The sequence below is a fragment of the Betta splendens genome, chromosome 9 (assembly GCF_900634795.4).
Source record: "Betta splendens chromosome 9, fBetSpl5.4, whole genome shotgun sequence".
In the NCBI taxonomy this organism is placed as follows: Eukaryota; Metazoa; Chordata; class Actinopteri; order Anabantiformes; family Osphronemidae; genus Betta; species Betta splendens.
This window is the reverse complement of record NC_040889.2, coordinates 22958931-22970553: the sequence shown is the minus strand read 5'-3', so window position 1 is coordinate 22970553 and position 11623 is coordinate 22958931. Positions and strand designations below refer to the sequence as shown.

At 44.2% G+C, this 11623-nt stretch overlaps 1 protein-coding gene across 2 annotated transcripts; it reads right to left on the bottom strand.

The window, feature by feature from the left end:
- Nucleotides 1-1228: 1228 nt before the first annotated feature.
- Nucleotides 1229-11381, bottom strand: pggt1b (protein geranylgeranyltransferase type I, beta subunit). Of its 2 annotated transcripts, none has more exons than XM_029163488.3 (9): nucleotides 11217-11378; nucleotides 10550-10668; nucleotides 9609-9673; nucleotides 9341-9492; nucleotides 8962-9094; nucleotides 8218-8263; nucleotides 6619-6803; nucleotides 5920-6028; nucleotides 1229-4463 (listed from the first exon to the last, which is right to left on the bottom strand). In XM_029163488.3, the coding sequence occupies exons 1-9, from the start codon at nucleotides 11342-11344 to the stop codon at nucleotides 4297-4299; spliced, it is 1104 nt and encodes a 367-aa protein (XP_029019321.1). In that variant the 5' UTR covers nucleotides 11345-11378; the 3' UTR covers nucleotides 1229-4296. The 2 variants fall into 2 exon arrangements, with proteins under 2 accessions (XP_029019321.1, XP_040928220.1); XM_041072286.2 differs by lacking the exon at nucleotides 1229-4463 and adding an exon at nucleotides 4487-5335 and having other exon boundaries at nucleotides 11217-11381.
- Between the last annotated feature and the right edge of the window lie 242 nt (nucleotides 11382-11623).

The following is an 11623-nucleotide window of genomic DNA, read 5'->3' as shown; positions in this document are numbered from 1 at the left end:
TATAAACTCAATATAGATAATCAATAAAACACACTTACATCACATTTACGTATTGAATACCGTCAAATAACTGAGGTTTGTTGTATCGGCTCACACAGGTCTTTATGGATCAATAGAAAAGGTGGATTACACTGCATGATACCAAGCAGGAAACATTTGGTCAACAACAAATCCGTGTAAGGAACACGTACACACCCGAAAATAATAGAGGAGAGTCTGACTCAGCTGAACCAAACTGGGTTTCAAAGGGAGGCCGGGGGCCCTACAGGTACAGAGCACCACACCCAGCCTCCGGCTGCAGCCGGCCGTCAGGGGAGCGTCTGCAGGCAGCTTCCTGGGTCGGGCCGCCTTCACGGGGGAATCAGTCGGGTCTCGAAACGCCCTTTTCACGGCTTGCTCTGTAAACACGGTTACATCAAGTGTTGTTTAAATTTTTACACCTCAGACCCAGATTGAAACCGGAGGAGCATGAGGTCTCGTATTGCTTCGGCGATGCCAGCTGTTATGTGAGTGTGATGTGCGGCTCCCAGGTGGGACTGCGTGTCTGTGAAACTCCCCTTGTCCCCGAGGCTTTTAACTGGGTCTTAGTCACTGACCTAGTAAAGGACAGGGAATCTAACCAGACAACCCACACATGCAACACAAAAACTAAAGGCGCATGAAGCAAATTAGGGAAACGGCCGACCAGTTGTCATCTTTTGAAGTTAAAAATAGAGTCAACTTTGAGTCATGCAGCCGCTCAGAGCCTGTGGGAGAGGAAATGAGGACTCCATCTTTATTAAGGCAGAAACGACTGCAGTGGCAATAACTGATCACATAACATCCAAACCAAATGACAATTCCACCTTAAATTGCACAGGAGAGAGGAAAAATACAGTATACCACAGAACCATGCGTCAAAATGCCACAAAGACCCAGGACACTGACGGAGACCAGTCTTTAATTCACGTTAGATAATAAATAGACTTATTTCTGACTAGCTCTAAAAATCTGAATTTCAATAAAATCTCTTTTAGTGTGTGTAATACGGCTCCACTGCATATTTGGATGGACCCATGGAAACGAGAGGCAGCTGCGAGTTTATTTGACCTCTAAAGGTCGGGTTTCGTGACCGGGGCCCAGTTCTTCATCTGTCCAGAGGAAGGTGTTGCCGCAAAAGCAGTGGGCGCATTAGGACGACTGATCTGTCTAACGATACCTTTAAGCACAACCACACAGAGAGCGCTCATAAAAGTTAGTACATTTTATTATTTACCATAAATATTATAAGCACTGCCAAGCTACAATCAACATTACTGTCCCACACTCACAGCCGAGGGGCTGCGACACGTCACATAGAAACATTTGCATATCTGGTTCTGTCTCAGGGATGTGGCTGTAAACATTTTTTTCCGTCTTGAGCACTTGCACAATAGATGTCACATATTTACAGACATTTGTTTGTCATGTTTATCTACACTTAATGTTCCTACAAAGCATAGAAAAAATAAATTCCATTCCATTCACAGGTACATCATGTATGGTTACATATGCGGTTCGGGATCGACCACGTGTGTCATTTTGGCTGCATTTTAAAAAGACTCTCGCGTCGCTGGAGCAGCTGTCTCACAGCTTTCACTGCAGCTGCTGTTAAAGCCCCCCCCAGTTCAAGCAGTGACGGAGAGCATCGGCCGCAGCGTGACGTGGCACAAACGAGCAGCTATACAACAAACGCTGGAGTGCAGCCTTTGTGGGCAGAGAGTTGCAGCTTCAGCATCTTCTCTTTCGGGCGTCGTGTTTAATTCGAGTAAGCGTTTATGGATCGCGCCACAGTGAATTTTTCCCCCCATCTTGTGGGAACAACATCGATCCAACGCGATTCTAGGAAAGCTGCTCCTACCCGTCAGTGTTGCTCTGGTCGGATAAGTGGGATGAGAACAGACAGCGTGCAGAGCAGGCACTAGACTGTGTGGACCTTCCCTGCGTCCTGTTCGCTTCAGTATTCAGCCAATTTGAACACGCTGCACATGTAGTGAAGTCTGAAGTCAGAACATCCAGAGAGAACGAAAAGTCAGGCACGTTCCACACTCACGTCTGAGTGAGTGGGTTGATGTGACACAGTGTCAGCCACTCTTCTCTGGCTGCTAAAAGCGGTTGGAAGGTCATATAGACAACCTTCATCTATCTACAGCCACGTTTTATTATTATTACAGCTTATTGATCACGGACGCTCTCTCCAACAGGTTAAGAATGAAATGTTGATCAAATTGGCAGGAAAGCCCCCGTGTGGGGAAACCAGGGAAAGAGCTGAAGAAGGGTGCAAACAGCAAAAGGGACGACAGAAGACACATAAGAGAGAAATGCCAAGATCTCCACAGTGATGATGGTCGAGACCACTCATCTCCAGATCATTCAGACACGTCACAGCGACACAAAATACAGTTCTACGCAGTGTGAAAGATTTCGTGGAGCTTGTAAATTGGCAATAAAACTCAAAATATTTTAAGAAAAAATTGTTGACAGATGCAACGGACGTGCATCAAAACAAAAACACACAGCGCCAGAGGTGTTCAGGGTTCAGAGAGGAGATCTCAGATGCCGACAGTTCACGTTTAATAATACATGTGTCCGATTATTTATTTATTGGCTTCTCCTCCACTTCTCTGCTTTCCTCTGTCTGCCTGGTCTGGTTTCGAAGTCGGTGGAAAGAACCAGATACTATTTTTATATTCAGTTAAACACAGTGGATTCTCCCAAGTGATGTGTTACAGACGGATCTGACCTGCTGTGTTATTGTCCCCGTCTCTTGTAAATTCAGGGAGCAGGTGTTTGATTTGACTGTTGCGCTTTAATTAAAGGGTGTGGCGGGAAGGAATGTGTGAAGCCGCTTGCTGGGAATCAGAGAAGGTGAGAATATCAGACTTCAGACAATCAGATTTCACTGCTTATGTGTGTGTCGTGATAAGATTTTAAAAGCTATACGTTGCCTGACCATCAATAGACTCAGCAGCAATGAGAATGAAAGAGTCCATGTATAGGATTACAAAACTCTGTCAAATGTGGGTTGAAGCCGACACTTCAGGCGTCAAAGGGAAGTGACCATACAGTAACAATAATAGTAATCACTCTGCTCATGTGCATTGTTCTTTTGTTTTTGCTGGCGTCCCATCTGTTCTGAAAATAACAGCTCAATAGTGCCGGAAAGCATTTTCCCCAAGTTACGATACCACAGTCTCACCGTGCTCCTATTGATTTCAGGCCGCCTGGTGTTTTAAAGGGAGCACAGACTGTATGATCTGTCTAGAGCTCAGGAGTCAAGTGTTGGTGGAATCTGCTGCTCAAATAAAACGCTGCTTCCTCGGAGAGAAATAAGGATTTTCCCTCCATAATATTCCAGCAAGATACGACCTGTATATGAATTGACTTTATAATCTCTTCTCGCAGGCATTGATTTTTCCACCAGCAGTCAAAGATCTGGCCCTTAAGGTAGTTGTTTGCTCTTTACTGCCTTCGCTGTGAATTTCACCGCCGCTCTTATTATCGTATAAATCACAGAAAAAAGCCTGCAGTGGTGAAATTATAGGATGCTGCGGAGCAGCTGAGGAGCTCAGGAGAGTAAACACTCCAGGCTGGCGTTCACCATTGGGACTAGAGAGCTTAAGGCTTTCAAGTGGTCCAGGAGCAAAATGTGAAGACTGAGATGATAAGAGGGGAGGGAGAAAGCACAGTACCAGTCTGAAACACAGTGTCTCCAAAGAGCATCTGTCCAACAACGCAGGAATGTCAGGCTCACGTCTGCTTCTAATAAGTGGTTGCCCAAACAGTTTCCTCCTTTCCAAAATCGGAACAGCCGACTGAAAAGCCCTGAAGGCCTCCAAAATCATTAAAATAGTGATACCTCAGACAGTGATGTGTGTGCAGCGAGTCAGTAGTGTTCATCCTTCGCTAGCAGGATTTACAGCAGTCAATGACGCTGACAACAAGTCCACAACAAATAAAAACGCTCTAAAGGGTTGGCAAAAATGAGGCATCTGGATTTTTCCTCTGACTCAAATTCGACTTTCTGGCACATCGACATATTCCCACAAACCATAATACATAATATTTAACACTGTCTATTAATAGTAATGTAAAGGCAGCAAAATGTGTGGCATGTATTGCTTAGCAGAACTATAGCTCCACAAAGTCACTGGTGCGCAATTGGAATCTTAAAAGAAGTCCGGAACCAGGAGGCCACACAGGTGAGTGGGCCAAGCGTCGTCCCAGTTTCCTTTGAGTGGCGGCTGTGTACCGGACCCGCTCAGAGGCGTCCTGCTGTCAGTGCTGTCTGCTGCAGCTGCCAGCGCTGCCCCTCCACGTCTGCTGCAGATGCTGGAGGTGCTGAAAGGCTCTTTGGGTGATGTTGAGAGCTGGGTGGACCTTCCTCAGACTGGGCTCCCCAATCAGAGACAGTCCGCACAGCCCTAGGTAGGCATGCAGAGCGTCTGGTGAGGGGGAGGGCGAGGTGGGATGGAAGGAAAGGGGGGGAGAATGGGAGAAACCAGGTCAGAGACGGTGGCATGTGTTGGCGTCGAAGCACCTGCGTGTGCAGCCTTCAGAATAACAAGATGCAATGACACAGAGCGTCATGGTTGCTGCTCTACCCCCAAACCTCACTTCTGGTTTTGTTGTACTGATCCTTTAAGTACGTATGAATAATGCACATATGTTTGCCCCGTGACCTCTCTCCTCCGCTGGGACCGCAGTAAAAGCTGTATAGGCCAGTAAATGGAGCAGTAAGTAAATTATAATGACAGATGATTTGACACAGACACTGGAATCCATTAGCCGATCAGAATTCATACACTCAGAGTCAAGGCTGGTGCCTAATATATAATATCCTATGCATTAAGTAACAAATCAATGAATTGATATTTCTGAATATATGTCCTGTAGCAATCATATTTCATTTTTTGTACGTATTACTGACAGTGTCTGACATTACATCTAGCGATGACCTAAATTCCTTTCAAAAGCAGCTGCGGACAGATCCAGACTGAGTCAAATGATCAAAGTACATCTGGTGTTATTTGGTTCAGATCTTGACAAACACAAAGTACCGTCTTTTGTTCCATGGTATTGTTACTTCCCATCGTCCCAGACCAGTTCCCATACATCAGTAATTGTGTATGAGTGCACTGTTCAGCCACACAAAGTCCAATGCTAGCTGTGCTCATGCTGCTTTATTAAATACAGACACTGTTTTGTTCAGTAATATTTAAAAGGCTTTGAGTACAGTGTCTGTTTTGCCCCAGTGTTGCTTTCAGCCCATCTCCCTGTAACGTGAGGAGCTCCGTCTCCTGTGACCTCGGGCTCCCTACGAACAATCGCCTCATCAATTACACATTACAAGGGCGAGCAACAAGGCAGTAACACACAGACACCACTGAAGTTAAGGTTACAAAGGTTTTCCACTGATCTGTCAAGTGCGACTCCACCCTGACCTACACCTGAGAGCAGGACAGAAACGCTTCAACCCAGAGAGAGGAGAAGAAAACTGAAACTGAACAGCTCCACCTTCTGAAGATTTTGAAAATTCAGCGTTTCTATATTCTACAGTGGCAGGAACTGTGTGATCTCCTAAATAGCACCATCACACTACTAGGTGCTAATGTGTTAAATGCATGGCATAAAAGAAGAAAAAGATGAAAATGGTTTAGATCTTTTCTTGCTCCTGCATTTATGGTTTTATTTGCATATTTCTTCGCTTCCACCACATAAACTAATCCCGTCATTCTATCCTGTTTCAAATCTTGTCTGACCTGCTTTTTGCTTTGCTTGTTGCTTTAATGAACACTGCAATGAGAGCTTTACGGTCGTATCCTCTAATTTGCACTCTGATGACCGTAAGCGTCGATCGTCAGGTGTTCCTCAGTCGCCTCTGCGTGACACATCACTCACCTGGATGGCTGTCAGGCCACTTGGCAAATCCGCCCACCAGGCGATCCTGCGTGGACAGGATGAAACTCCTGTTCTTTTCAAAGTTGGTGTACTGGAACACGTCTAACAGCTGGCAAAGCAGAGAGAGAGCAGCAGCAATAAACCAGGTGATTCTCAGTCTGAAACCTGAAACAGACCTGCTGAACGGCAAGTGTCGCACGGCTGTGCCCAGTGTTCCGAATAAAAGACCCCAAACATGCTTCATTTCATGAATGTTTGGTGAATTGCAGTAATATTTTCCAATAACCAAACATTCTCAATATACTAAAAGAAGCATCAAACCTCTGCGTTTGCCATGTTGCACGGTCTCTCTCTATACTAATATTTTGTTGGCGTGTGCACAGTCGCCCCTCTGGCAGAGTTTCGACCCAGAAATTCACAGCTTTCCTGCATTGTTATTGCTTATACGAGGCTGTGCGTGTGCGGCTTACTCATAGCTGTTAGTTCAGTGTTTTAGCACATGTCATGTGTAGGCATGCGTGTACCCCTGGCATCGTTATGACCCACATGCACAAGGTTTGCTCACAGGTTGTGAATAAGCAGGGCGAACCTAGTGGTTCAGTGGAAATGAGTGAAATGCTCGAACTCTGTCGATGGTAATGCATACAGGATGGGGCGTGGGAGCACCAGCCTGGGCTCGGCGCACCAGTCTGTACGTACCTCGAGCGTCGCTCCCACCCAGAAGGAGTAGCATGTGTCTACGGGTTTGTTGGGGCGTCCATGGAAGCCAGTCTGCTGCCTCATAATACACCAGCGCCGGATCCTGTCCAGCTCCCGCTGACTCAGCGCCTCCTCCAGTCGACCCATTAGGCACAGAGAAGCTATAGCACAGTACGTCCAGCCGCCTGCGCATACAGACAGAGCATGTGATTGGAGGAAGAATCCATTTAGGAGGGTCCGAAGCAACAGAGGGTGTGTGGGTGCTTTGACTTACAAATATGAGAGAGCATGCTGCTTCTCTCACTTTGCACTTTTCTTTTTACTAACTTGAGGGGTAAATATATGAACGTGTGCTGATGAGGACAACTGTCGCAAAGCTGCTTTAAAGCAAAATGACAAGTCGATTCAGATCTATTTTAGTCTTGGGTTTATAGATTGTATGCAGACGATGTGTAAAGACGTCAATCACGACTGAGACTGATGAAGGGCTGTTATCAGTCAACCACCAGCTGTGCTTCACCCTTTACAGCTTAAATGTCAGCTGCTTGTACCGTATTATCACCACGCTTTTAACATTAGCACCATCCACGCTTATCAGTGTTTATAAAAGGTGGGTCAGAGGTGTAAATCTTCTGCTTTGCTGTCTTCATCTGGTGCTGGAGGCACATGAAGATAAGAGGGAATACCTATGAATCAAACACTTACAGCTGGGGTGGGACAGCTTAAATGCAGAAAATTCAAAAAGCAGTTAACAACCTGCCATCAGAAAACATCAGCTGAAAAGGAAAAAATGCTTTCATTGAGGAGGACACAATGAGAGGGAAGGTCCACCTCACTGAACACTGGGCCATAGCTTCTGTAAAGCCATATTCCCCACATCTGAACTGCGCAGTGGTTCAAACCCGATCATCTACAAAAGCATATACTGTAATGTGGGAGGTTGCTGAGCAAACATGCTACGAGCTCAGATGGGTAATGAGCAGCTACTGTACATCCTCAGTGATGTGTAATCAGAGAGAATTGTCTCGCATGCAGAAGAGAGCCGAGTCTCAACACAGCCCATAATCATAAAGAGAAAAATTACCAAGATTCACTTGGATCCGTGCCTTCAGGCGGTTGCATATAAAGATTTAACTCACGCACTCACGTCTTTTTCAAAAAGACATTGGCTCTACATCCACGGTCACCTTTTTGACACAGCGATGTTCCAAGCAGCATTTTGAAATGTGAGTGAGTATATGTAGGAACAAGGGCTATGAGCCAGAATAATGAGGGTTTTTGAGTAGGGTAGGGATTAATGAGGACAATGCATCCACAGAAATGGATTTAATAGTTAATCCTTTAAACCACTTTCCATCAGCCACTTTCATGCTCTCTAATATGGTACCGCCTACACATACACAAATTCTTTGATCTCATCAGAACACATTAAAAAAAATAAATAAATAACTCAAATCACTGTTTGTGTCTTAAATAATGTCTTTTCACTCCTCCAGCTGGGATTCCGCATAGCATCCCTGTGATGCAAACGATGATTACGAAAATACCGTAGTGGTTCTCACAACCAAGTATTGAGCAGCAGACTGTGTTTGTACTTACCATGCGACTCTCTCCCAGCTCCCTGGCCAAAACCATTGTCGTAGGACTGGAGGAAACAAAGAAAAGGTCATTCACTTACCTGGTTATGGGGCATAAGGAAAATCAATTCAACATCATTTTCCTTGTTACTGGTCATGTCGAGTGCATCACATGCATCACAGACATTTTTACACTTCCTTGTTTTGTGCATTTCAGTGTTAAAACCAAATGTCAGCCGTTTAAAATTACACAATCTCACCGAGGAACTTCACCTTCTGGTACAAAGGCACCATCTATCTGTGGTTCACAGTATAGAAGCTATTTAATGTGTTGTCTAACTCAATGAGAGTGACACACAGCAATTATTGTGATGTGTCAAACCCAACTCTGATGTAAAAATAAACACTGAGACTTAAGTAACGGTTGGCTTAAACAACATTCAACAATGGTACAAAAATACTGCTGCCACATCGCAAACTTCAGATCACTAAAACCTCTGCTACAGCTTTAAGACCATGATGCATTGCTCGCCCCCCTCCATCCATTATAGATGAGGCATTTGTAGGCAGAGTGCCTCCTCCTGAAGGTGGGAGGCCTATTCTATTCATTCAAGTGGAGAGACACTGCTTTGAATGGGGAAAACAAACTGTATTCTTGAGGGGCGGTGATGTTGTGCTAAAATTTCCCTAAGGACTCACTGAAAATCATAGAACATCACAAACTTCACAGTTTAATGTCTAAATGTAGGTTTTAAAATCTCCTCACCAAACTTCCTCTGATGTATTCAATGGCCTTTTGGATGTCTATGCCTGACCAGTCATCCAGCATGTAACAGATACTGGCTGCACAGTAGATGAAGCGGATATCATTTTCACTTCCTTCTGGAACGGCGTAGAAACTGGAAGCCAGACAGCACAAACACAAAAGGTCAGACAAACAACTGGCAGTGAGCTAACTGTGGACATGGTGCATTGTGTCAAATGAAATAAGATAAAATGTACACGTGTTCGTGAAAAAGGTAACTTTTGAGTTAATGTCATCTAACATTATGACGTTTCATATTAACATGACCCCGGGTGTGTGTGAATCAGTGTAAAAATGCCAGGGTAAATCAGAGCACAAATGTTAAGGTGCACATACTGACCTGCCGTCCTCCAGCTGCAGTGCTTTGAGACCAGCCAGACAGGCCTGCTTGTTAACCCGACTCAGGTCATCTCCCAGTATGAGCAGCGAGCACAGCCCAGTGTAGGTCATAGCCACGTGGCCACTGTCATATGGATGGAGCACCCCAGGGCCCTGAACAGGACATCAAATAAACAATGCAATGCAAACAAATAAACAGAGCATAGCAAACATACTGTTTAAGCTTGGCATCAGGTAAAAACAAAGTGTGAGGTAAGGAGGGGTCATACCTTTGTGCTGTAAGGAATTCCAATGTGAGACGATCCTCGAAACCCACAACGACTTAGATTTGATTCTGGAAAGCAGTAACAAGACAAAAGCAGGTGTGTAAGTGAGACTGGAACAAAATATGCACAACCCGCTTTTGCTGTCTTACAAACACACATTCTATCTCAGGAAGGTGCCATAAGGTTGCACACAGTACAGGCTGAGGATGAAGTGTGCTGCTGCCATCTAGCAGCCGCGACAGGAATGTTACACTTGGCCCTATGATATATACTAAACATAGAAATACCCTTTAAAAATGGGACCGGGAACAGTTCTTATTTTTATATTTAATCAAATCTGAAATGTGATTCCTCTTTAATGACAAGTCACTTAGAATATTGCAGCAATCAAGCGCAACTAATCCAACGTGATTTATGTTGAGGGTTTTTAATAATTGAATAATTGGGCATTAAAACAGATGGCTTAGAGCACCATGTTACAGATTGAAAAACAACTAATTAAATATTTAGAGTCCAACTTTCCCAGATGAACAGAAGTGCAACTGGAACAGGTTAGCAGAAGAAGGTGCCTAAACACAGTAATCAGTCCAAAAATCTGAAAATATCTCTGAAGTTGTCTAATGTCTTGAGTCCACACTCAGACAAGTTTACAGGTTTGGAGATACCCACAAATCTAAAGCTGTTAAATCTTGAGCATTCCCATAGGTTTTAGCTCTCTCTCATCAACAGACTCTTAACAAATGCAACATAAAATTAGCATAGCATATTTATATACATAGGGTCAGAAAATAAATCCAATGTTACAAAATCCTGGAGAAAAACAAACATATTATATATGTGTATCACGTATGACATACATGACGCGTTTATTAGTGTCATACAACACGTCCCCTGAAGCTTGAATAAATGCAAACCTCTGTTAAACTATAATAGGTGACACTTACGATCCTCTGTGGGCAGAACCTGTAATGAGTAGATCCATTCAATCATGATGTTCTTCTCAATCACATCGAGGGCATCCAGCACGTCGAGACCAGACAGGGCAAAAAATATAATAGTTAACCTGCAGAGAAGGCAAAGAGCAAGAACGTTCAATTTCACTGACTCAAGCCAAACACACCTGAGCTACAAGTACTGTGAATGTTTGGGGCAGAGGTGAGCAACGTCTGCCAGCGGATAAACCTGGAAATACCGTTTATCACAACAAACAGTGAGCTCAGCTAGCTTACATCAGGCTAGATGCTGGTGGAGAGCAACCTTTCAAGGCGACAGCAGCACTTCCAGAGGTGTTTGTTAAGTTCATATAAGACGAATCGTACAGACCTCTTAGCAAATATTAAGTAATTTTGAACATACGCCTATAGCTAAGGGGGAATAAACGATACGTATCTAAAGCCTCAAGTCCCTCTGCACAGCTTACAGTTACACCAGTTATCTATTCCACTGATGTCTGTCATAAGTTCCCCATAGCTGGCGTTAGCAAGCACGCTAAGCTAAGTAGCACTAGCCTCATTCAAATCGGTGTGTGAACCACGGCTAGCCTCGATGCTAGTCGCGTTCGTCTACAAAACATGAAGCCCAGCGCAGCACTGCTCACTCCAGCAACCTCACCTAGTTGTTTCCAGCGAGGCGTATCTCTCAGGTAACACCTGGAGAGTTCTCTGGAAGAATCGTACATGCCTATCTCTTAAAAAGTCTATTTGATCAAATTCTTCAAACTGGTTCTCCTCTTCCGCCATCTTTGCATCCGCACCTCTGGGGAAACCTTTCCGGTGATCCGGAAAATTAATCTTTCAGATTAAAAGCTCACAATAAAGTAAACATTTATTCAGAAAAAGGGGCTTTTATTTTTCCTTTACAGGAAAACAGTTTTCATCTGAGAAGACAGAGAAGATGTACTTTAAATGTTAGAAGCAAAAAGGCGAACCCTTTTATGAGAGTATACAAATTTATTCATATACAACTCTTTTCTTTTCTTTAGTAACACTGTAGATTCATATTCCCACCTTTATTGCATG

What these genes read in the sequence shown, in the direction of transcription:
- pggt1b (XM_029163488.3), bottom strand. Translation starts at nt 11,344, where the DNA reads ATGGCGGAAGAGGAGAACCAGTTTGAAGAATTTGATCAAATAGACTTT. An exon ending in GGTTCTGCCCACAGAGGATC is followed by an intron (nt 9,674 to 10,549) that starts GTAAGTGTCACC and finishes ACTGCTTTCCAG; the next exon opens with AATCAAATCTAAGTCGTTGT. An exon ending in GGGTGGGAGCGACGCTCGAG is followed by an intron (nt 6,029 to 6,618) that starts GTACGTACAGAC and finishes CTGCTTTGCCAG; the next exon opens with CTGTTAGACGTGTTCCAGTA.